General features: G+C 31.7%; 1 protein-coding gene across 1 annotated transcript; it reads right to left on the bottom strand.

Moving 5' to 3' along the window:
• Nucleotides 1-1,778: 1,778 nt before the first annotated feature.
• LOC135948662 (uncharacterized) lies at nucleotides 1,779-20,840 on the bottom strand. Its single transcript, XM_065498038.1, has 6 exons — nucleotides 20,646-20,840; nucleotides 5,483-6,552; nucleotides 5,192-5,420; nucleotides 4,933-5,130; nucleotides 3,411-4,865; nucleotides 1,779-3,323 (listed from the first exon to the last, which is right to left on the bottom strand). The coding sequence occupies exons 1-6, from the start codon at nucleotides 20,755-20,757 to the stop codon at nucleotides 1,780-1,782; spliced, it is 4,608 nt and encodes a 1,535-aa protein (XP_065354110.1). The 5' UTR covers nucleotides 20,758-20,840; the 3' UTR covers nucleotide 1,779.
• Between the last annotated feature and the right edge of the window lie 6,763 nt (nucleotides 20,841-27,603).

Genomic DNA, 27,603 nt, shown 5'->3' with positions numbered 1-27,603 from the left:
AAATATTCATCATAACAATAAATAACATTTGTTGTCAAGACAAAGTTATCTAACCCCCTGTCTATACCTGACAATTTTTTATCATGATAAACGTCAAAATGGTTGTCAAGATAAAAAATTATCAGGTATAGTCTCCATTTTTTAGTATTATTGCTTCGTTATGACAAAATTGTTAGTGCTTTTGCATATACAACTTTGTCTTGACAACAAACGTCATTAATTGTTATGATAAATATTTGTCAAGTATAGACAGGGGGTAAGCAAAAGCACTAACAATTTTATCATAACGAAGCAATAATACTAATAAATGGAGACTATACCTGATGATTTTATATCTAGACAACCATTTTGACGTTTATCATGATACAAATTTATCAGGTATAATCAGGGGGTTGAACCAGGCGCGGATCCAGTTCAACCATTTTTTATTAAAATTTGTTCTACATTTTTCTTTTTATTCCTTTTTTTATATGAAAACTTTTTGGTTTTGTGGGGAGGGGGGGGTGTAATTCCCTGGGTTTAAACAGAATTCTTTCATCGTTGAATTAATTCTTAATAAAATTCGTTCGACATTTGAATGGTTAAATTTTTGATAATTCAAATCTAATACAAATTTAATGAAAATATTTTTTCTTCATTCAAATTGTTTTTCATTTGCTTTAAATCATTTTAAAAATTGTATTAAGCTACTTTGTAAAAGATTTGAATTAAAGAAAACTTGAATGAATCAATAAAGAATTAATTCTATCTGACGTTTGAAGCAGAGCTTCGAATTAATTAATTAAGTTTAATTCACTAAAATCTTAATTCAGAATTAAATATTTCCTAATATAACAAATCATTAGCTTCTTCAAATTATTTTTTTTAAACATTGGGTTTATGACTTAAAAATGCGGGATTTACAGTAGATGGCTATCGTTTGAACGCCGTTTTTGTTTTTAATAACTTATTTGTAATTTTGAAAGTTACATATCTGTCATTTATTCTCACTTATCCCCATTTTCTCAATCTCTAGTTATTTTTAACATGCTAGAAATGGTGTGGTGCGGTTCAGAAGTGGTGATTTTGACACGGAAGACAAAGATCGTCGAGGCCGACTACTATTTGTTTGGATCGATGCAGAACGATCTCTCTAGGATACTCTTCACTTTGGAACAGAGTATCCGAAATTGGCTTGATTCGTTCTTTGGCTCGGAATCCACATTTTGCCAGAAAGATGGGAAATGGTCATAGCTAACAATAGTCAAAACTTTGAATAATTTTATAATGTACAAATGTTTCAAAATAAAATCAAAAAATTGTAAAAAATACCGCATTTTCAAGACATACACCCAATAATTCACAATGAATTCATTAACATAATCGAATTACGAACCTTTGGTTTGAAGTACTAAGCAATTGTGCCTTGTGAGTTAATTCATTCCGAATTCTATAATGGAATGTTTAATAAAAAAATTAATTTGATATTGAAAATTGATTTAAGAGTGCATAAAATCAGCCTTTTCTTAATTCGCCGTGGTTTAATGTAGGTGTTCTGTCAAACTATGTTTATGTTTACATTTGTTATTATAAATAACATAGTAATATTTTAATTCGCCTTGATTTTGACATTTACTCTACATTTTAACATATACAAAATGCGTGTTGTTTTTGCATTGTTGCCGGGTCGCGCTCACCTTGTTAATACGCCTTGCTCCAACCTTTAAATTCGAATTAAACCCCCTTCATTTAAATATCAACGAATGTGTTCTTGCCCCTCCTGAAAATCTAAATACATATTTAACACTTTTCCGACTTTTTGTTCTCATAAGGCGGTCGAATACTTTCTAAATCATGTTCCGGACTTAGCACGAAAATGGGCGAAGCAAAGTCATTATCATTCGTTAAACTGTTTTTACGCGATTGATAAGGTGGCGGTGAAGATGACAAATACGGATTGGTCATACCCTTCTCCTTGCCACGTTTCATCATGAAATACACCACAAAAATGCAAATCAGCAGAGCCGTACTGCTGGCCGTTATAAAGAGCACCAATTGTATGGTGCCCTCGTGTGATGTTATGACTTTGGCATATGTGGGTAACTCCTCGCGGCGATGTATGAACTGTACACGTGTTATATCCGTTGAATAGTGGCCGTTGGCCAGTTTGAAGTCACCGCTCATTATGGAAGTTTCTATGGCAAAAGCCATGTCAATTTTATCATCATTGTGTAATTCGAACCGTATGAGCGCTGAACCATCGCCATTTTCTTGCACCCGTAAGTTTTCGACATTACGGCCCAACAGTTGATTGAGCTCGGAGCGTATGATATCGTAGACATTATTTATAGAGGTTATGGAATTGTTTTGCATGTGCATTTCTACAATGACCGATGAAATGGGCGTGGGCGTACAGTTGTATTGTCCCTTCTCAAACATGGGCGAGGATTCCAATTGATTGCCAGCAGAATCTACACACCAACAATGTTTTTTGTTGCATTGCATGGGACTAAAGGCACCAATATCATCACAAGAAATGGGAAAAGGTGCAGTTTGAGCCAAAGATCGACATCTGGTGATTTTCAGGTGAATAGGTTTAACAGATTCCACCAGCAACTTGGAGTCCCACAGGGAGTTGGCCAGCTCCAAAACACGTTCAGTAACAGCTGATTGTAAAGCAGGCATAGGAGTTACTGTGGTACTGCTTACTGCTATATTATCCAAAATATCTTCGGTTTTAATATGTCTCGCTTGTACCTCATTAGAGTCTTCTACCTCGGTTTCCAGAAAGTTATCGAAATCAGTTAAAACCGTCATTTGTCGTATAAGTTCTTCCATAACAAGTAAATCACTTGTGTCCTGGGACTTGTATTTTCGTCCTTGCCTACTATTGCATACCGGTTCAATGTCTCTTGTTAAAGTACCCTTTAGGGGAGCTCCCTTTTTGTCGGCACACCAACACACACCATAAGGTGAGGGTGTCTGATCTAAAGATCCTGTTACCGAGTTCAAATCAGGCTGTTTGCCTAAACATTGCACTGGACTCCAATGGCCAGTTATGGGATCACATCTGGGCTTAAACCACACCGAGGAATGTCCTGTTCTTTGGGCAGCCAAAGTGTTTTTCAATTTCAATCTTTCACATTGGGTTAGAGCAGGACATACGGAATTGCAGGACAGTTCATTGTGGAAGAGGTTTTTAGTTTGGCAGCTGCTCTCGTTCAAGTCAATAACAACGGCCACGCAGCGATTGGCTTTCGGATTGAAACGATAACGTGTTGCATTGGCAACAGATGTTGTCTTTGACAGGCAGCTATTGTCCATAGATTCGAAGCAAACATCTCCTAAGAAAAGCAAAAATATAAATTTGAGTATGTTTAATATATCTGCAGTTTTATATGTTTAAGGAAATGAAAAATTCCAACACTTACTAGTCTTTGTGCAGCAAACACCGCGATGCGTTACCGGATTCAGTTGGCAGGTGTGCGATGAGGGACAGGTTTCATTTTCGTTGTGCGGCCCACAGCTTACTACCAAATCACCCTGCTTTAAAGGACTTCCCTCGGCACACAAAGATTCACGTTTAGGCACACAAATGGGCATTTTTGGACATGGCGCATCCACACAGTCTATATTTATCAATTGGCATTCTTCGGACGCACCACAATTTATTTCCGCACAAAAATCTCTGCACTCACAGGTCTGACAACCATTTGCATCCACTTGATAGCCAGCCTCACAGTTGGAAGAACAATTCTGTTTCTCACATTTGAAGGCAGAATTTTCCTCACACACTGGCTCTGTACCCTTTAGCCGAGTGCCACTCATCTCCTGGCCATGCTCATCGACACACCAACATTCTCCATTAGTCGATGAACATTGCACTTTGTTCCATTCGCCGGTGTTAGCGTCACACTGGGCAATATTCATTTTCATGACCGGTATTCCCAACTCGGAAGACTGATGCATTTGTATGGCCTGTAAATGCTGGCAGGCGGTCTTCATTTGTGGTAGAACACACTGGGTACCGCAACCGTTCGAACAACAACGTTTGGCACCATCGCAATGAGAGTCCGTGCGACATTCATAAGCACAAGCATTGGCATCTAAATTGTCGGGCCCTGGAGGCACCAGATAGGGACATTGACCGGGTTTACGTGCTAAACAGGCGGGTACGGGAGGACAATATTCATCATCACATGATACCTCCACAATGCGACATTCCTCGTTCTCACCGCAAGCCACATCTTGGCAGGGATCGCGGCACTGACAAGCCGGACAGCGGGTAATTGGATCTAAAGTGAAACCATACTCACAGCCCATGCGACAAGTTAGATCTAAGCACTCAATTTCTTCACGCAACTGGACACAGAATTCTTCTGAAACATTAAATCCTCGCGAGTGCGGTATTTCCGTGCCAAAACTATCTACACACCAGCACTCTTCCACATCCAACTCTACAATTTCATCATCATTTAGGGGTTTCTTGGGAGCGGGTACGACTTTTTTGAAATCAGTTTCAAATAATTGTCCCAAACTTTGTTGCTTACTGGCACCCATATCAATGACCTTGGCATTACGACCCATAATTGGAGCAGCTAACTGTACCTTGAGCAAACTGTCATCGACACGATAGAGTTTGAGGCGTTCAGCATCACGTTTCGTGCGTTTAGCAGCACTATTGGCCAACAGCATGCGCATTCGTCTTATGGTATTTTCCTCTAAAATTTTGCGATGTTCAGCTCTGGTTACTTTGATTTTGCGGAAACTACACTGACGTTCCTTGTAGTTGCCCTCGTCAGAGCAACGAGGCTCGGGCAATGCCAGTTTCATGCCTTCTTCGGTGCCCTCCATACGTTCGGAAAAGTCACGTATATACTCGCACACTAAAACGAGAGAGATTAATACCAATTACTGTATATTTTTTTATACAAATTGAGATGTTAAACTTACTCGTTTGTTGGCGAGGCTCAACTGGCTTATTTTCTTCGGCATTTTTAGCGGGACAGCAAACACTTTCCGATTCCTTATGTAATTTCGTACATTTGTAATCTTTCGGGCAAAGAATGCGATTTGACATAGCCCGGGATGTTTTGTATTCAGGTTCAGCATCAAAGAATGATTTTATTTCTCTGCCATAGCTTTGGCGTTCTGGGAAAAGAGAAAAGTTTGAGATAGGATTTAAGGAATATTGTCTTTTCCTACTACTTACCATTGTAACAATACATTATTTCATTTGTGACATTATCGGCTAAGGGTGTACCCACTTCACAGGGATTTGAGTAAGCCATGGAGGGTTTGCATACCGGCCAAGAAGCACACAATGAAGAGCCCGACTTGCATAAAGGATCTGTGGCAACTTCACATTGTGAACCAATGGGACATAAGAAACCCTCACATGGCTGGGCGCATTCACAGGTGGGACAATTATTGTGGTCATTCTATGGGTTTAAGAGTTTAGAAAATAAGTTTTAAAATAAGAGAAATACTTTAAGAAACTCACCTTAAAACCATATTCACATACTGCTGCACAAATATTGGTATCACATTTCTCCTGGTTGAAACTACGACCCATTAACGATCTACTAATCATATTTTCCCAACCCTCACAGTTCACCATATTCGCCGCTCCCATGCTGCCCACAATTTTATGTCCTGTTCTGGGATCTACACACCAACATACTAAACCATTACGAGAACACTGCCTGGGCGAGAACATGCCACTGGGACCGTTGCAATCTGGCACATAACCACGTCCCTCTCTTTCATTAATGGCCAAGATGTCGGACAAGGCTCTGGCCTGTTGGCAGGTGGTGACATTGTGTGGCTGTTGGCAATTGTACTGACAGCCCTTGGTAAAACAACATTTCTCCATATTACGACATTCCAGATCATGAGTACAAGGTGTACCGCACATGTAACCCGTACTTGGAGTATAATTTTCCATCTCTGGAGCGGGACAAACGCCAGGCTTATTAAACTTCAAAGCACTGGGACAGCAAACACCATAATCATTGCCTCCCTCCACCATACACTGATACAGAGGTGGACATTGTGGCTTACCGGGGTCTACGCCACACAGAAAAGGTCTCATATTGCTGCCATCCTCTATGGCTAACGGCATACCAGCTGGACAGAAATTAGCCAAAGATCTGGCTTTCTTGCAGGTGGGCACCGGTGGACAAGGTTCGCTCTTACAATTGACCTCCATCAATTGACACGACTGACCATTGGGACAGTTTATACCATCGCAGGGATCACGACAGCGACATTGGCTGCAACCAGTTTGTGGGTCTCGTGCAAAGCCCGAAGGACAAAACATGCGACAAGCCGAAGCTGAACAGTTGGAGGGTTCTTTGCACTGTACTGTTTTCTTTGTGGTATTCCGAGTACCGGGTATTTCAACGCCATACTCATCGACACACCAACAATCTTCACCGCGTCTAATATTCGCACACTGTACGGTTTCGAACTGACCACGCTTATCACATCTGGGCGCACGAACTCTAGTGTTTAGGGCTTTGGAACGTCTGGATTCGGCGCGACGTAAATGCTGACATGCAGTTAAGTTTGCTGAAATGTTAAAAGTATTGTTACGGAATTGTACTTGAATTCAAATATAACGATTTAAACGGCTGATTTAAAAGTAGCCTAATGCTTTCAAATAACAGTGCTGTAATAGCAAACTGTAACATATCTGTGGGCATTATTAACATTGAAATAAAAGCTTTCAGTTGACCATTGATCGTAAGTTGGCAACGCTGTTTGCTGCCACCGTATATTCGAATTCGAATATTCAGTTAAAGAACATTGTAGAAAGTACACCACAGATGGCGTATGTATTAGAAAGCTCTAGACAGTTAAAGAGCAATCCAGAATGCAGATGGCAGTGTTATAAATAGTGGCAGAGGTTGCAGTCGTTAGTGAGTTTATCAGAGTCGCTATTCGAATAAACATCAACTGAGTGCCTTAAAGTGTGCTGTATTTTTCAAGTGAATTCGTGTACATTATAAAGTGTCTGTATTTCTGAGAATTTATAAACGTGTATAAAAAACATTGAGTGACTATTTAATTCTGTTGTTGTACATTTTAAATAAATAAAGAGTTGTTACAATTTTTAAACTACTAAACGGCTTTTATTTGCAATAAAAAGTATCCGGTTTATTTAAAGGAAATAAACAAACGTTTTGAAAAGGTTAAAACGTAACAGTATTATATGCATTTAGAAGATTATATTGTTTAATAAAGAAACGCGTCCATCATTCTAAGTGGTTTGAATTAAGTCCCTAATTAGATTTTCGTATGTACGGCTAACATTAGTGGGTAGATTTATTTTAAAATTTTTTTTTTCTAAAATTGCGAATTTTTGTAGATGTGTCTCCACATAATTTATGATAACTCAAAAAGGGTAAGTCCGATATTACTGAAATAAACTTGGAAAAGTTCAAATTTACATAACCTTTAATCTACTTGAATATTGCTTTTTAATTGGCTCAGAAGTTTCGGAGTTATAATAACAAATTGAAGCGAAAAAAAATGTTTACATGAAAATATCAAAATTTTTTTTTTTTTTAAAAATCATGAAAAATCGAAAACGGCAGAAATGGTTCAGGTTTATTACTTTATCGAAAACCCACATATAATCGCAACAAAATGAGATATCGGTCATAAATATCGATTGATTCTTTTCGAATTTATTCACAATTAAGTGAATTCGGTCATTTTCTCAGTAGTTTCGGAGTTATAATAACAAATTGAAGCAAAAAATATATTGAAGCAGAAAATTATAGAATTCGGTTGCCATTAGGTCGCCATATCTCGCTAACGGATGATAACCCCACGTTCAACTCTTGTGCTATAAACTTCTCTGAACTTCACCTACTAACTCCATATGTTAACTCAATTTGAGAAAAAAAGGCACTTGAACCCCTTGTGCTCTAAGCCCCTCATGTATGATACTGTAAATTAGGAATATTATAGTCAAATTTCATATAAAAACTTAGTGTTATAATTATTAAATATCAGAGCTTTGAATTAATTAATAAAATTGGAGCTTAATTCACTAAAATCTTAATCCGTAATTAAAAAATGCCAGCCTTTCATTCCATTAATCCATGCCTTTGTTTAAACTGAATTAATTTTAAAGTTAATTAATAACAGAATTTATTCAAACTTTGAATGATTAAATTTTTGTTAAATCAAATCATTTACAAATATTAATTGAAAAAATTTAATCATTTAATACATTTTTGAAGCTATTTTGTTATGGATTTGAAGAAGAAATTTAAAGAAATTAATATGATTCAATAAGAAATAAATTCTATAAATAATGAATTCTCTTTTTAAATTTTCATACGAAAAACCGCAAATAAATAATCACCCTTATCGTGGTTGTAATAGATTAAAGATAAAAAGCAAACTGTTTCTTTAATCTAGTACTAAACTGTCGTAGGCGTAAGACGTTTACGCCAACCACGATAAGGGAGAATAATAATAAGCGGTCTATTATTGCCAAGATATAAAAAAAGTTCTAACTAGGGTTTTTAATTTCCCGACCTTTTTTGATTCCCGGGAAACGGGAAAATGTTTCTCTACATTCCCGGGTACCCGGCTATTCCCGAAATATATAATAATACTGTGAATTATGAATATTATAGCAAAATTTCATATGAAAACTTAGTGTTATAATCATTATAAAATGAATTGAAACAAATTTTATTTTAGTAAAAGGAATTAATTCAATACATTTAACTGAATCGTTAAGGGATAAAATTTATTTTGATCACGAAAATGGAATTAAGAATTAATTCCTTCGATCCTTTGTTATATGTTATATTTACATATACATAAAGTCTTCATTTGATGCCTTGTTATTTACAAAATATAAAAATTTATACAAATAATTTTTAAAAAATATAATGACTCATTATAAAGATGTCATTGTTACCAAGAATTATTGCTGTGTTTCCTTTCAAAGTAAAAATCAATTCTATACATGAAAAAGCCAAAGCGTGTGCCGCCATCAAAAGTGGGGGCCTTTATTCTACTAGAGTTTTGTGAAATAATTCGCACCGGTTAAATGTCAATTCGTTAAACCCCAACTAAATAATAATATTAAGCGACCTATTACTTCCGAGATATAAACGAAAAACTGTAAAAAAAAACTTTTGACTTTAAAAAAATGGAGTTCTAACTTGTTTTCTTTGTAATTTCATCAGGTTTTATTTTCCGGGAATCCCGACCAAAAAACCCGGGAATCGGGATGTGAAAAATTGGCAAAATTCCCGGGAATTCCCGGGATAAAAACCCTTGTTTTCTATGTATTTGGGTCAGTTTTTAATTCCCGGGATTCCCGACTAAAAATCCCTGGAATCGGGTAGTGCAAAATTGGCAAAATTTCCGGGATAAAAACCCTAGTTGCCATCCATAAGCGATGTTGGAAAATATCATATTCCGATACTTATCAATTAAAAATAAAAATTACTTTCAAATTGCTGTAAATTTTGACTTCAGTTCCCTCTAGGATTATTTCCTATATTGAAAAAGCATATTACTTTGTTCTGTTGCCTTTACAAAACGGTAATTGCCCAATAACTCAATTTTGGATTTTTTGTTGCTTGACTGCTTTTTGAAATAAACGATTCAATTGGTGAACAAAGGATTTCTTGTAAGATCTTATGAAATTGTATGTACACTTGCAATAGTTGAGGAGATTTTTTTTAATAATTTATTAATTTTGTTAGAAAATAATTCCAAATAATTTACATTTCCATTAAAACTTAATTTTGTTACAAACAAATATTTCTTTGAATAAATTTAGCACAAACTTATATGTAATAATAGTTATAATAATTTTTTGTTACCAATTTTGAGATAAATATTCAAAAATTTCTCTTACAAGGTCGCATGTGATATGCATTTTTTTCTTGGAATTTAACTTAAGCCATTAATAACGAAAAAGTCTTTATTTTAATTTGTATAACAACCAAATAAAACTTGTGAATTATAAATGCAAATAACAAAAGTGTAAATGAAAGCGAAAGTTTTGCCATAGATAGACGGATGAATGAATGGACAGACTAATAGAGAAAAAATATAATAAAATTTCAATAATAAAGAGTAAAAGATTTGAAAAACAAAAAAAAATGTTTTATTCATGCTTACGCACGAATAATGACTAAATTATAAATCCAGTTCTTGTATAGACTCGCTAAACCGTTAATGATTTCAAAATTATGATGTAATATAAATAAACAAGCTTTATAAAGCTCTAAAAAATAAACATAATATTTAATTCTATAAAAAAAAGTGGTAGAAATAATTGAGTAAATGTAAAGTGTATAAAAAAAGAATTGAATATCGTTTTATTGTATACCATTTAGAATATCAACAACAGTTTATAGAAATAGAAAGCGAAATGTTTGATAAAACATTTATACAAACACATTTTATCTAATCGAAAACAATTATGGTCAATATAGAAAAAAAACACACACAAATTACTAGATACTCCAGCTGTAGACTGTATGGCGAACATGAGACAGTGGTGCCGATTGTAAAATAAATGCTAATAAATGTTCTTATCATTTTAAGTATTCCCAGTAGTTAAGCAAGTAGTCAATGTATCCCTTATAGACAGTAATTGTGACTAATGATCAGTTGGCTGACCCCAATTTATATATTTTGGGTCATTTGACACATATGTGCTATTTGTAGTGCAGATATAACCCAATTGGTAACATTATAGATCCTATGAAATCTAGAGTGAAGACAATTGTCACTTTAATGCAGCGAAATGCAAACTCACACCACTACAGTTTTTAGATATTGTAGTTGTATGAGTTGAGAATTATTCTCTGGCAAAAACAAAAACAAATAGCTGAAATAATGAAATAAACAAGCATAAAAGCGTAACACAACCTGCTTCTATCAATGCTCATGCGAGACTGACTGTTTTTATACAATGTGTGTGCTTGCGTACAGTGATGTTAACCGTACGGTAATTACCGTATTGTACGGTAATTTAGTCCTCCGTACGGTAGGCAGGTAATTTCTACATTTGTACGGTAATTTTAAAAAGTTTAAATTTTTATGAATTATATCGCAAAATTTATATTTCCATAATGTGTCTACATATGATATACATACATATTTCTCATTAAAATAATAATAAAATTTTGAGGATGATGATAACCAACTACCGCAAGTCTTTCAGGTATGGATATAAATACAAACAACCCAGCAAAAACTTCGCTTACAAAGCTACTTAAGTAATGTCTTTTTTAATAACTTATTTTTTAAGTATACTGTTTTTGTTTTTTAGACTTTACTATAAAATAAACAAAGAAAACAAAAAAACTGTTACTTTTTTTTAATTTGCCCATTTTTTTATTGCATGTTAATTTTTAGAAAAACAGAAAAGAATATTGCATTACTGTGTGAAAACCATTATTTGACGCACAATAAAATAACTAAGCAGTGGTGTAGTGAGTACAACAACAGACTAGCAAACGGATGGTTGATGGTTCGACTCTTGGCTGCGACTTATTTTTTTTTTTATTTTTTGTTTGCAAATACAAAATTCTATAAATAACTCTACTAACAAAACAACTTATTTCCGGCCAAAATATAAAGGATTACTTTTGGGACATCGCGAACAAAAATAATGACTTCTTTCAGTAGAAAAATAAGTAGTCGAATCGTCAAATTCCCCTTATTTTTCGGCTTATTTGTAAGTAAAGTTTTTGCTGGGAAATTAGTATTTGAAACTGTTGCAAACATTTTTTTAATCAAATCAAATGCAATCATTAAAAACATTGACGTAATAAATCCCCAATTGTTCGATACCAATATTTCTGTAATATTAAAATATCCTTTAGTTTTGCATTTCCCAGAAAGATTGAAATATAAAAAATTGTCTAAAAGACGGCATACAAAATAATAGTTTGTGTTTTCTTAGTGGTATAATAAAAAAAACGTATAACGGCCATTTTCACAATGTACGATTATCTCATTTTAACCGGAAAATTAACTAACTGTCGGTTTGTTTAACGGGGACCATTTAACCAACGGTTACCGATTTACGTTTCACCATCATTTGGTTACTTAACCAATGCATTCAGTAGAAAGTATGGCAATAATGCATACATTTGTTTACGAAAAATAGTGTAATGAAAGATTGAAATATAAAAAATTGTCTAAAAGACGGCATACAAAATAATAGTTTGTGTTTTCTTAGTGGTATAATAAAAAAAACGTAAAAAACTCAAAAATATTAAGGTACCTAACTATAAAATTTACAGAACAAACTGAAGTCTCTATCTTTTCAAATATTTTTTTTGGAATAATTTCTTCTTGCAATTCATGTGTTCTTACTAATTTTTGAATGCTGAACATGAATTTTACATTTTTCAATCATTTAAAAAAATGAATTACCATGGAAATATTTTACCTTTTTGTTTTTGGAAAATATAATTTCCATGGCATAACAATTAATGGTTAAAGTTGGAGTTTGCTTAAAAAGTGTCTACTTTTTTTTATATTTTATATTATGTTGTATTATTAGCCGTTATCTAAATAAATCACATTAAAAACTGACAGATGGCATAAATGAAATCAAAATAATTTAATTCTATTAAAATTCAAAATCCTCTATCTTATCACATCTTTTGAATTGAATATTTTGAGAAGAAAATAAATAAATAAATAATGCAAAATTTTAAAAACAAATTATATGTGAGATTCAGTAGTTGCTTTAAAATAATAATTGTAGCATACCGAATTTTAATAACTCAAGTAATACGCGAAAAAAAATTTTTTGGGCTTTCCTGAAAAGTTGTGTTTTTAAGATAGAGTTTTGAATATAGGCCCTCGATATATTGAATTATAAAAATAAACCTGTTTCAATAAGAAAATATTATTATTTTTGTACAAAACTTTGCATACGGTAATTTTACTTAAAAAACGGTAATTTTTTTAGGGCTGTACGGTAATCGAAATTAAAAAGTTAACATCACTGCTTGCGTACATGTGAAAATAAAAACAAGAGAGCTCATTTGAGAGCTCATTGCATTTCGCTGCTTTAATGCAGCGAAATGCAATGAGCTCTCAAATGAGCTCTCTTGTTTTTATTTTCACATGTACGCAAGCACACACATTGTATAAAAACAGTCAGTCTCGCATGAGCATTGATAGAAGCAGGTTGTGTTACGCTTTTATGCTTGTTTATTTCATTATTTCAGCTATTTGTTTTTGTTTTTGCCAGAGAATAATTCTCAACTCATACAACTACAATATCTAAAAACTGTAGTGGTGTGAGTTTGCATTTCGCTGCTTTAATGTATCTAAATAATCAAGAGCGTAGTCACTTTTTATGACCCTATGTAACCGGTATATGAATCCAATTCTAAACCAGATATTCGGCTGTGCCAAATTTTATATACCCTTCACAAAATTAATTTTTTTTTTCGAAATTTTTTTTAAAAATTTATTTTTGTTTTCCGAAATTGTTTTTTAATTTTTTTTTAAAAAAAGTTTCTTTCAAATTTTGTTTTTAAATTTTTTTCAAATTTTTTTTTTTTGGAAAAAGAATTTATGACAAAAAATTTGTTGATGATAAAAATCGGGTTGAAAAATATTTTTCCCGATTTTGACCCATTGTAGGTCTAACTTACTATATATAGTCTTATATACATCGTTGCAATGGACTTTGTAATATATATATATTATATATTTATATTGTCTATATTAATGACTTAGTAATCCAGATATAGATAAAAAATATGCCAAAAATCGAGGTTGTCCCGGTTTTTTCCATTTGTGGGCCCATAAAATTAGACAAAAACAATATTATTTCAAATATAAATCGTTATTTTAATTAATAAAAATATCTATTATTAGAATACATAAAAGCGTAGTTGTCTTTTGACTAGAGATGCTAATCGGGACTGATTTTTGAAAATCCCGGGGATCGGGATTTGGTAAAGAATACCGAAATCCCGACCCGGGGTTTCGAGATTTTCGGGAAATCTAAAATCCCGAAAGTAAATTTTTTATTTAGCAATTAATTTTTATTAAACGCTAAAAAGCATACTATTGCATCTATGGTTTCGTCCCCAATCTGGAACGAATTTGGTTTCCGACATATGCTGCTACCGAAAAATATCTTTCACACTCCATCTTTCACATTGGCAAAACCGTTTGCAAATACTTATAACAAATCTGCAAGTATTTTCCTCTTGTTCCTTCAGAAATAAAGAAATCTATTTCTTTTGCAAGTTGCAAATCTACATTACAACTTGGTTTCGTTATTGTTATTTGGGTATTTTACATTTATTTTAGCCTTTGAGCAATCGAAATATTTTAATTTTGTTCGACCTCCTCATCTAAGATAAAATCAATTTCGTTTGAAGAGGATTTAAATTGAGTTTTGTTAGATAACTTAAAAAAAAATGTGAAGAATTGATTTTCCAGAGCTCCACTCTAGGAAAAGCAAAAAAACCGCTTTTTTATTAAATATGTTGTAGCAGGAGTTGAGCTTAACAACTTTGCTGAACATCACTTTGCGATATTCGGGCATGTAGAATATCAAAATGTATAAAAAAGGCACACAAAAATGACAATTTCCCCTATTTATTTATGAAAAACGGGATTTGGAAAATCCCGGGATTTAAAATTAAAAAATCCCCGGCTTCGGGGTTTAAGAAATCCCGAAAACACCGGGATTTTCGGGAACGGTATTCCCCGGTTGACATCTCTACTTTTGACCATTAGAGATTACGTTTTTGTAATTTTTAATTAAAATATTAATAGATTTTTGTTTATCATAACTATTACATTTGTTATTGAATTTTGATAAATTTGATAATTGAACATTAATTCCATTTTCGAAATCAAAATAAACTTTACCTCTTAACCATTCCGTTAATGAATTCATTATGAATTAATTCATAGGTTTAATTCCATTGTACTTGTATTGTAAATGTATTGAATTCATTCTTTATAGAATTCATTCCTAATACAAATTCATTAATTAAATTTTTATTAGATTTGAATTAATAATTAAGTTATTAATTAATTTAATTTCGATCAGTAGATAGTGTGCTGGACTATTAACCTTCGATTTACCAATACCCACCTGGGTGACCACATATATTTTATTGGTTTAATATTTTTTTTAATTTTGTTTCGATTTAAATGAAATTCATACTCACTGAAGAAATTCTAGAATTCTATTTTATTAAGTTAAGCTCATATTGAGTTAATTAATTCGTGGATAAATACGCATAGATAGGAAACTCTGCTGTCATTGACCTAAGTCAGTTGGCAATAACCTAACCCCCCATTGCCACATGCAAGTAATTACTTGCAAGTAATGAATACGTATTATCATCGAAAAAAACCGAAACATTTTTTGTGAGTCTACACTACGTTCATTTTAAAAATGACGCCAACAACGAATGTTCTTGCAAATATTGCTATGTTGAACGAATTAAAAGAAAATATTAAGGGAAAGCCAGTATTGCCGTGTTGTCAATATTATAAAATTTGTGAAAAAAAAATATTTTCGTTAATTTTTTTTTTAAATTAATGAAATTTATGTTTAAAAATATCATTAATATGTGTTTTTCTAAGTTCTAGTAAATTGATATAAAAACTCATTCTTGGTAACAATGTTTCTTCATTCGTCATTTTACTTGCGACAAGTGAAAAAATTTACTTGCAAGCTGAGCTGCAAGTAAGAATAATAAGATTGTGTTAATAAAAAACTGTGAGTGTATTGAGTTTTTCGAACTTGCACTTGCATGTAGCAACGGGGGGTAAGTGATGAGAATGTATTAGTCACTGAGAATACCCAGCGGGAAAAATATGCAGTAAGGAGGACTTACTAAATGCCTCATTTTGCAGACACAAGGACTTCTAGCAGCAGTGCAAAATCATTTCAATTTTACACGGCGAGCCAAGGCCTTGCATCTGTTAGAGGGCTGTGGGAAGGTCTACTTATGATGGGATGCGAGGAATTTATTGTTGTAAATTTGTAACAAGAGTTACTCTAAGAGATGCAGATTTTTTTATTTTTTGATGTAGACTATTTTCATTTACTCACTTGTTATTAGAAGGGGGTTCATAGGGCTTCTTGAACACGTTCTAAAAGCAGGCAGAGTGGAATGAGTATCGTTTCTTTTAGAATGTGAAGTCCTATAATTTTTTCCCGCTGGGTATACTATTTACTCTTTGTAACAAACACAGAAAAATGGTTAATAAAACCAAGAATTAATTAGCTTTTCTAGTAGGACAACTTAATATTGGGCGCATGACTAAAAATTGCGGGATTTACAATAGATGGCGTATCTTTTGAACACGGTTTTTGTTTTTAATAACTTATATTTTATGTTTCGATAATGTCGAATTTTTTACCAACGAATACGTCATATGCGGAAAGTTTTGCTTTACTTCAAATTGTCAAAGCTTATGGTGAATGTGTTCCATCGATTTCAATGTGCGAGAAATGTTCTGTGCGATTTAGAAGTGATAATTTTGACACGGAATACAAAAATCGATCAGGACAGCCAAAAAAGTTTGAAGATCATGAATTGGAGGCATTACGAACGCAACTGATTTCTTTGAAACGAACATTGGGCGAAAAACGCTGAGAATATGCAGCCAAACATGAAACCGTAGTATTCCATCGTGTCAAGGCTCGACCACATGATGGAATACCTGTTAAAAAGTATTTAAAATTAAGTGGTTGGGACGTTTTGCCTCACCCGCCTTGTAGTCCAGATTGTGCCCCGTCCGACTACCATTTGTTTAAATCGATACAGAATGCTCTGTCTGGGACACGCTTAGCTTTAACTCGGAATGCATATGTTGCCAGAAAGATCGGAAAAGGTCATAGTTAACAAAGGCCAATAATATTAAGAATTAATTTATATTGTACAAACATCCTAAAGGATGCTTAACATTTAAACTTCTAACGATATTTATATATAGATAAAATAATGACAATAATAGTGGTTTAAATTTATTTATATAAATTCTGAGGTGAAAAAGTTTTTTTTCGAAATGAATTACGCATTTTTTTTTCCGAATTAAACATTTTTTTTTTAAATTTTATGGGTTTTTGGCTTAATTTATTATTCAAAAATTACCGGTAATTATAACATTTTTTTAACATTTCCCGGGTATCGAAAAAGTCCGGAAAATTAGGTACCCTATGTAGTACCACTGTATATGGCTGCTTGTTCTTTTTATCATGTATGTCTCTAAAGTCTTTTGTTTTTCGTATTTGTGTGTGTGTTTGTTTGTATGAGAGATGTTCATTGAATGAAAATGAAACTTTTGTGTTTCTTTTTGCACCCATAGACAGACAAACTTACATCCATTCACACATAGAAATATATATATATGTACGTAGTCATTATTGTAGCTGTTGAATTTTTTGTTGTAACTAAATAGTAAACGTGAGTAGTAAATAAATTCTACTGACACAGTTTCATGCCTTCATGTGGTTTCTGCGGTTAATGTTTTGTATTTTTTTTTACTTTTTCATTTCATATATAGTCTGATCTGCTACATGTTGTCATCAGACATGTTTTGTAATGATCATAATTACAATCAAACATGTTGTATACAACCAACTAACAGACAGACAGACATATAGGAAAATGTGAACGATCAGCAACCACCAACCAACAGATAAAGTAATTTTGTGGTGTTTATTTAAGTTGGTACATTTTGGTCTTTATTTTATTTTGTTTGTTTTGTTGTTATTATTGTAGCTTTTTCTTTGAATAAGCTTAAATTGCAAAATAGTTTCTTCTTTTGAAAACCAATACACTAAAGAAAAGAGAAAAATACCTTTTTAACAAAACAAAAACAAAAAAACAATAAACTTTAACGAGGAAATAGTACAAATTTCGGTGTTTTGTTTGTGATACATACTGTTATTTATACTATTTTAAACGTTATGGTTTTGTTAAAATTGCCCTAGTTTAAATACACAAACAAAACCAAAAAAAAGATCGTAAAAAGCTAAACTTAAATAAAACCAAACAACATATAATTACACCTTTACAATTAGGTACATACATATGTATGTACGTTTGTATATGCATAGATACATATTTACTTTCTGTTTGTATTGTAGTAAATCATGTAGCATGTTTAAAATAAAAAAGTGACCATAAAACCATTTATATTTGGTACGTTGGCGAAATCGTCTCGAATTGAAATTGAATTGACAAAGTGTTTTTTTATTTTTGTTTAAATTTTTGCGTTGCGTTTATGTAATGCACCTTTGAAGTCATTGACATTTTTATTAACAGCTTTGCCTTATACTTTTGCCAAACTTTGGTGTTGCTAAGATGCACTGTGGGCCAATAGGCTCATAAATTGTTTACTTTCTGTTTATTTAGAAACAAACAGCAAAGCGGTTTAAAAGTAAAGGTAACGCTAATTGGGATTATTTCGTTAACGGTGTTTTAGCAGTAACGATATTTTAGGTTATTTCGGTAACGTTAGTTTAAGTATAACAGTAATTTCGTTATCATTATTAACTTAATTTACAAAAATCTTTGAAAAGTTAGTGAATATTTATTTAAATATGTATTAAATAAATTATAATTTTTAATACATAAAATTATTTACTGAAAAATGGTAACGGTAGTCGAGTTTTAAGGAAATTATAGGAATAACGATGCCGACATTGGAAAAAATCAAGCTTGATTACCGCTATAATACACTTTCAGCTCGACTTCCGTTATCGTTAATATACAGTTAACGATATAATCGTAAATGTCGTTACCTCTAAATACCATTACTGATATTCTACAAATAATTTTACTTATTATGTCCTTCACCATGAGTGGCAAGGCAATAGTGTGTCATTCCGTTAGTAATTTCTACATTTACATTTGCAACTCCACAAAGTATATATATTCGAAATGTTATATATTTTTGGGCCGATTTTAATGAAACTTGAGGAAAATATACATTAGGGTCTAACATTTACAACAACAGTGCTAAAAGGGATTTTAACCTTTAAGAGCACTTGGGGTCAAAATGGCTGTGTTTTTCGAGATTCTAAAAGTTGAGGGGCATTTGGACCCCATGTGCGGCTAAGGGTTAATTTCCATTTTTGTGCTGTTATTTTATATTCTATACTTTATGTCTTATTTTCCTCAACTTTCGTTAAAATCGGCCCAAAATATATACCATTTCACTATATTTTCATTAGAAATTCCAAATATTGAAAAATTTGACCTTTGACCTTCACGATTTAAAGGTTAAAGTTATCTGATTTTAGTAAAACTTTCATACGATATTTAATGTTACGAGGGCTATAATATTATGGATAGATTTTACTTAAAATGTATAACAGTAAAGAAATTTTGCTCATTCGCCAAAATATAGACAAAAAAAGTTTTTCTTGAAAATCGCAAAATTTAAATCGCAGGTACGGAAAAACTGTAAGTGGTATTGACATCATTTTTTCATATTTTTATTCCCTATTATGATCTCAATAAATCCCAATGTGATGATCGAAAAATTCTCAAATTTGTTTAACAAAATTTTTAAAAATTCTAAAATGGAGATTCGAAACAGCCGTTAAAAAAAATATTTTTTTTTGGCCATACCTGCGAATAGGTTAACGGTATCCGACGAAGACAAAAACTCATACACAAGTGAATACGGATATATTTTTAATTAAAATTAGCTTTCATTTTAATTTTTCTCGAAATATCTTAATTTTTTTCTAAATTTCTTGTTCAAGTGGCCTGAGACACGTTAATGGTCTGGCGAATTTGTAATAACTTTACCATTTTTTAACCAAATTTTGTCATTTATATCTCATTACAACGATAATTACGTACACATTTCGATTCTTTTGCATTCAATTGCAAAACTATTTATTTAGTAGCAAAATTTTTACAAAAACTGAAAAATTTGAATTTTTCTTGAATTTTGGCGATAATACAGTTTTTGGGTCATTTTGACCCAAAGGAGATACAGGGTCAATTTCCAAAAAAAAAATTTTATGTAATATTCATTAATATAAATAAATCTACATATTTCTAGAAAACAATGCAAAAAGTTAACGAGTTTCACCTCTTTATTCCATATAAATAGTAAAATTTAGCATATATCTGAACTTTGACCCCGATGCGCGTCCAGAAATCGTTGTTCGATTTTGCCCAAATTTTCAGCACTTAACGTTTAGGCCTAGTGTCACAATATTCCACCCGGCACTCTTCAAAATTTTAACAAAAAATTTTTTCCATACAACTGATTGTCACTCTAATATGTATATGTATTTTCATAGAATCTTATATACTCTTCACCAAATTATACTTTAAAATACAAATTTTAAATATTTTTAGGTAAACAAAATTTAATTTTTTTTTTGAAAATTTAATTTAAAAAAAAGAATTTTGAAAATTTTTTTTTTTTCAATTTTGTATACCTAAAAATATTTAAAATTTTTATTTTAAAGTATAATTTGGTGAATTTTAATTTATTTTCAGATTAGCAAAATCTTCTAGCAAATGTTCCACTGTTCACAATATACATACATTCATACATATTAATGTTTATTTTATATTTATAGTATTTTGTATGTATGTATGGCTGTATATAGTGAATGTTTAAATAATTTTGATACTCACCATGTGAACGTCCTGCCTCCGATGCAACCAGTAAACATGCAAAAACCAGAGCACCAAAAGAAAACAACTTCAACCATCGTTTATCATCATATCGAGCCATATTTATACGCATGTGATTTTAAAACAAACCGCATCAAAAAACTCCAAACTTTAAGGTTAATGTTATCTTATGCTTTTATGTTGCTGTTTTTTTTTTCTTCTCTTTTTTTAAGCACTTGTTTTATTTATTACTTAATGTTGTTGTTGCTGTTAACAACTATGTGATTCTTCCTTTTCCTTTGTTTACTTGGGCTCTTCTTCTTCCTTGATATTTATGTATGTTTATACATACATATGTTTGTATTTGTGGATGTGTGAATATTAAAAAGTGTTTATTTACAGTTTTAAAATATGAACTCTCTTCTTGTTCTTCTTACGGGTTCAAGCATAACAAAACATGAAAAGAAAACAAAGGGAAAATTACAGTTAATTTAATATTTGTACATAACTACAACAAAAGTAATTAAACTTAAAAAAATAACAAAAAAAACATAACTTTTAAGCAGGTTCGTGTATTTCAGTTTCAAATATTGCGTAAAATAAATGTAACTTGTGTTTCTTTCACAGCTTGTTTAGTATCAGAAACAATGATGCTTTTTTTAATAAAGATTTTGTATTGCGAATATGTGTAATCTGTATTCATAGTTTTTAAATACACTTTGTGTACTTACATATGTACATTATTTAACATTCCGTATAGTCTTTTTATTTTGTTTTTTAATTTTTAACTGGTCGACCTTCGGTAAATGCCAACAACTATTTTCGAGCCGTTAATTGAAATTGAGTCTTTTAATTGAATTTAAATATAAAATTTTAATGTGTTTTTGTAAGAATAAGTCATGTGTAAGTTAAATTTAATGTTCACATTACATTTCATATTCATTTTATATTTAAGGTAATACAAGGTATTTTGACTGTAGGAGGGAGGTCTCGTTTTAAACAAAAGAAGTCCAAAAATATATTAATTATAAGATTAACACATCAAATATTTGAAATTTTAAGCTTTTTATTAACTAAACAAACAAATATGATTAATTATAAACTGCTTACTTATTTGCTAAATTTTAATATGGACTTTATGTACTTGGTAGTTATGAAGTAGGAATTTTAATTAATTACTGAGATCAGTTAAAACAGTGCTGTTGAAATTTTGGCTTAATTTAATTGTTTATAAAATATTTAAAAAGAAGGCAACATTTCCTATGAACTGATATACAATAAATTTAATGTTTGTGTATATAAATCAATCTAAATATAAATCTGTTCTGTTTACTAACAATGTGAAAATTCTCTTCACAAGTTTAACGACTTTAATAATTACTCCAATATTAAATACTTTCCCAGTCTTCTTTCCGTATTATAATTTTGTTATAAATAAAATTAAAATCTTTTTGTGATGATGACTAACCATGTTTGACAAATGACTGTATATTTGTATGACTACCAACTGACTTTCATCGTATGGAAAGTGTGTTGTTCAGAAATGTTAGATGTTAGATAAGCCTTCATTCCATATTTTTTTTTACATTTGTATTTCGAATTAATCAAATTTGTTCATCATTGTTTTGTGAACCTTAAATATTTTGCTTTCTGATTCCTTTTACTATACATAATAAGAAATTCAAAAATTTAAACAAATAAATTGATAAAAAAATCTATTGTTGTTAATGTTGTAACTTTTTTGTTTGCTACAGGTCAATTTTAAATTATAATTAAATTTGAATGCACCTAAATTAAATAATTATGTAAAGAAAACCAAAACCCCTAAAGGATTATGTAATTATTTCAAGTGTTTGTTTAGTGACAGCTCTCTGAATTTAGATTATTGTCTTTAAAAGTACAATTCGGTTCAGGTGTGATAGTTTAGATGTTTAATATTGTGCTGAATTTAATAAAAATTATAGTTTGTGCGGTTTAGAGGTGGTGATTTTGTCGCGGAAGACAAAGATCACCAGGCTAACCATAAAAGTTTGAAGACCAAACTCAACCAGAGCTACTCAAACACCAATTTTAAAACGTTTGCAAGAAGCAGGATTCGTTTAAAAGCAGAGAAATTAGGTACTATACGAATTAAAGACAATTTTGCAGGTCCGAAATGATGCTTGAATGCTATAAAAGAAAATAATTTTTGCACCGATTCATTACATGGGATGAAAAATGGATCCATTGCGATAACCCGTAAAGCGTAAGAGATCGTATGTGAAGCCCGGCCAACCAGCCGAATCGACATCAATGCCTAATATCCATGGTTTTAAGGTAATTCTCTGTATTTAGTGGGAACAAAAGGGTCATATCTATTATGATTTGCTGAAATCTGACAAGACCATCACAACTGTACCGAACGCAACTGATTCGTTTGAAGCGATAATTGGCCAAAAAATGCGACCAGATATAAAACCGTAATATTCCATCATGGTAACGCTCGGCCAAGTGTTGCAATATCTGTTAAAAAGTATTTAGAATGAAGTGGTTGGGAAGTTTTGCCGTCCGATTCTGGGAAATGCTTCACATTGGAACAGGGTATCCGATATTTGCATTATTCATTATTGGCCTGAAAAGATGAGCAGTTCTTTTGGCTCGCAATCCATATGGTGCCAGAAACATGGCAACACGTCATAGCTAACGATGACCTTCGTTAGACTCCAATTAATTCTTTTTTTTAATAATTTTTTCTTTCAATTTTGAATTGGCAATGTTTTGCTTTTTAAATTAAAAATTAAGTAAAGATATAAATTAACAGGCCTGTCACACAATTTGTTCGGAATTTTATTTCAATTCCAAAGTTTTCATTCCGATCGATTTCGTTTTAGGTTCTTTAGATTCCATGTAATGTATTAATTCCAAAAATGTTTAAAAATTCTGTATTTGTGATTTTAATTTGACACCGTTTTTAATATTAAAACAAAAGTAAAGTTTATGGTACAGAAATTGATTAAAAATTTTATAAAAATAAATAATTACAAAGAAATATCAATTCCACTTTGAAAACTGAAAGTGGTTTCATTCCGAAAGTTTCGTTTTACTTCTTCTGAAGAAGCAAAATACGGAATTAATTCCACTTTCGATCGGAATGGAATTCTGTGAAGAAAATCCAATAATATTAAACAGAATTCAATTTAACCGTTTTATTACAAAAAATTCCGTTTTACTCTTTGTGAAAAGCTAAATATTAAAATAATTCCACTTTCGATCGGAACATAATTTGAATAGTGAACATGTTATTGGTCTATTTGGGTTTAATTTTTTTTGTTGTATGAATCTTCTGCATTTGTTTTGGAGATTTAAGCATATATTTTACCACCGTTGCCACATGCAAGTGCAAGTTCGAAATACTCAATACAAATCACAGTTTTTTACTAACACAATCATATTTTTTTACTTCCAGCTCAGCTTGCAAGAGAATCTGCTTGCAAGTAAATTTTTTCACTTGTCGCAAGTAAAATGACAAATGAAGAAAAAGTGTTACCAAGAATGAGTTTTATATCAATTTACTAGAACTTAGTAAAAAAAAATAACAGATTTTCTATGTGTTTAAAAAAATAATATAAAACATAAATATTCAACAACACATATTAATCATATTTTTAAACATAAATTTCATTAATTTAAAAAAAAATTAACGAAAATATTTTTTTTTCAGTAATTTTATAATATTGACAACACGACAATACTGGCTTTCCCTTAATATTTTCTTTTAATTCGTTCAACATAGCAATTTGTGCAAGAAAATTCGGGTATTTAATCGAGCAAATAATTAATTATATATAGGGTATTCAATCGGTTAACCGATTAACGGTTAACCGATTAACGGTTAACCGATTTTGTTGGTTGGTTGGTTGGTTTTTGTTGATAATACGTATTCATTACTTACAAGCAATTACTTGCATGTGGCAAGGGTTAGCGAAAGTCAAGTTCAAAAAACATCAAATAAAACTAAGGAAAATAATTCCCGGGAATTCTTGCACAATTTCCCTGGTTTTCGGTATTGAAAATATTGCGGAATTCCCGGGATTTATCGTCTCGGGAATTTCCTTGAAAAACTCTAGCCAAATAACCATTTTTTTTTTGCTTGGACCAGCACTCAGGGGATGACCCCTACTCATGCAATGCATTATGTTGGAACTAGGAAAATAGGTTATGGGAAGGAGGATAGAGGGAGTAGTGTTTGTGGACATTTGGATTTGAATTTTCCTACATTGAAAGGGACAGGAAATACTTCCACAGGAAGTTTATTCCACATACGGACGGTACGGCTGAAAAACTAATTTTCTCTGTAGTGTGTTGTGCGATCCACAACACAATCGACCACGAATGGATGAGCCCTCGCTGATGAACGCGTATTTCGTGGGAAACTAAGGGTATCGGGAACAAGTTTCCTAATTTCATTGTAGTATCGATAGAACAGTGAAACACAACCCACATTGCGACGATGCTCCAGAGAATCAATAGAGTTGGATACCCTACTGTCACCGATAAGCACCTTCGCCCTCTCCTGTACGCGGTCGAGTAACTCCCAAAATAGATTTCGAAGCACCAGCCCATACATGAGAATTGTATTCCATTTTAGGTCGGATATAAGTGGTGTAAATAGTATGGAGATCAGATGAAGTGAAGTATTTCTTACACCGTCTTAGAAAACCGAGGCACTTGAATGCTTCTTTTGACACTTGAAAAATGTGCTTTGTCCAGCGAACATCACACTGAATTATCATGCCTAGAACATCGAGAGCTTCTGATTTCTTAATATTTACAACACCCATAGAAACAGATGAAGCAACATGATCTGTCATGCGTTTGTGTGTTAACAATCACGATTTACTATGCCAGTGGAATTAAGATCAAAATTCGGGAATAATTTTGAGTTGGAGCAGTACAAGTTCAATACGATTTACAAAATGCCTACTTAAAATTTAAATTAGTTATTTATTTATTCCAAGCTCTTGTATGCCAATTTATTTAATAGTTTAATAATAATAAAAAAAAAATATTGACGGACTATGAAAATTGCTAAATGTGTTGTGGTATTTGTGTTAATAACTTTTTCTTTAAGAGGTTTGTTGGTAATAAATATAATGTTGGTAATTATTAACTATTATTACTACTTAAATATGATTATTACCATTTGTAGTTTTTTTATTTTTTATTTGAAAAGTAATAATTTTCATTACAAATATTTATTAATGCAATTTAAGCAAATATTTGTAAGTGCAGTAAAATAAAAATAAAAAAAACATAGTCAGTCAGACATTGTACCATAGTTTTTATTTTTTACTTACTTTAACAAATAAATAAATGATAGAAACAAATAAATGGCTGCCGAGATGGGGTTTAATTTGAAGCTCACACCTAGTTTATATTAAAAATACATTTATATATTTACAAGTATCTATGTGTAGGTATATTGTGTGTTTAAATGTGGTGTAGGTCCAACCAGCGAGTACCGAACGTATCCATACAATGTGAAAGAAATGAAAAAAAAAAACTAAAACTTTCACTTATTACTTGAAATTGAATTTCAAAATATGGTAATGGCCAATTGTTCATACGAACTCACTCACTCGCTCATATTTTCAGCTCTTCAAAATTATTATTATTTTTTATTACTAATATTTTGGTAACTAAAAAAGAAAATGTTTAATAAATATGAGCCATAATTTGCACTAAAATAAAAGTAAAAGAAAAAATCTTTAAATTAAATCAACACTTGTATGCTAAACTATACAAGTCCGCAAGTACTAACTAACTTTACATTTTATAATTGTTGTCCGTTTTTTTATTCTTTTATAATTTACCGAAAGAAACGAAATTTTTGTATTTTCTTTTTGGTTTTTGCAAGTGCAGTAAATTACTCCGTGATGAGTAATAAAAATGGTTTATTTTTTTTATATAACTGATCCATAAATTTGTGATAAACATGTTGAAATACTCGAACATTCATTCATTTGCACATGCAAGTTTTAAGGCCCGTTTGCTCGCCATGGAACTTGCCAATAAAAGTGACCGTTTTTATTTGGTTTTTTCTCTTTTTTTTTGTAGTATAAACAAAAGCATTTTATTCGTTTTTTTGGTTTGTAGAAAAAGTGGATTTTATTTACAAAAATATAAAAAAAACTAAATAAATAAATGTATTTAGTAAGTTGTTTGTAATAAAGCCAAATGAATGACGTTGGCGATGGCTATGGCTGAAGTATGATTGTGTGTTTAATGTTGAAGTCAATGCTGCTGCTCATGATCATCATCACGATGAGTTTGTTGTTGATGATCATGATCATGATGATGATTATGAAGATAATGTCGCTTTCACTTTAGCAAAAACCCATGAGCAATCGCAAGAGTTGCAAACAGCAGCTCTAGCAACAACAAACATAACCAAAAAAACAACAACATTGATGTTTGATGGTGGCGCACAGTGAAACCGGAAAAAGAAGAAACATCACTTACAGAGGATGTTGTCTTTAATGCTGTTAACTTGGTAAAGTTGTCCAAAATGTTTTCAAACAAGTGTCTCACGAAGTTAATAAATTAAAAATGTTGTTTTATTGTAAGGTAATATTAGAAATATTTTTATTATAGTCTTAGGATTACGTTTAAAAATTTGGGAATATTCTTTCTGTTTCATAAAATTTAGATTTATTATTGTTTCATTACTTACTAGCTCTTTATTGTAATTTGTAAAAAATTTTAATAATTTGTAAAAAATTTTAATAATTTGTAAAAAATATTCTTTGTTTTGGACTATGAAAAACTGCTAATTGTTTAATAATCTACCAGCCAAAAAATATTTTGAATTTGCTTCCCTACAGCTTCCAAAACAGTTTCTCACAATATTTAGCTTCCAGAAATTACGAAAAAATACATAAAATAAGCGAAGAACTTTCTACTGCTATGTGGAATCACTAAAGCAGAGCCCTTAGGCGAG

Source organism: Calliphora vicina, chromosome 1 (assembly GCF_958450345.1).
Source record: "Calliphora vicina chromosome 1, idCalVici1.1, whole genome shotgun sequence".
In the NCBI taxonomy this organism is placed as follows: Eukaryota; Metazoa; Arthropoda; class Insecta; order Diptera; family Calliphoridae; genus Calliphora; species Calliphora vicina.
Note: the sequence above shows the minus strand (reverse complement) of the source record. Positions and strands in the feature narration are given on the sequence as shown.

Coding starts and splice junctions, on each gene's coding strand:
- LOC135948662 (XM_065498038.1), bottom strand. CDS start 20,757: ATGCGTATAAATATGGCTCGATATGATGATAAACGATGGTTGAAGTTG. Junction 5,421..5,482: donor TATGTGAATATGGTTTTAAG/GTGAGTTTCTTA, acceptor TTAAACCCATAG/AATGACCACAATAATTGTCC. Junction 3,324..3,410: donor TGTTTGCTGCACAAAGACTA/GTAAGTGTTGGA, acceptor TGCTTTTCTTAG/GAGATGTTTGCTTCGAATCT.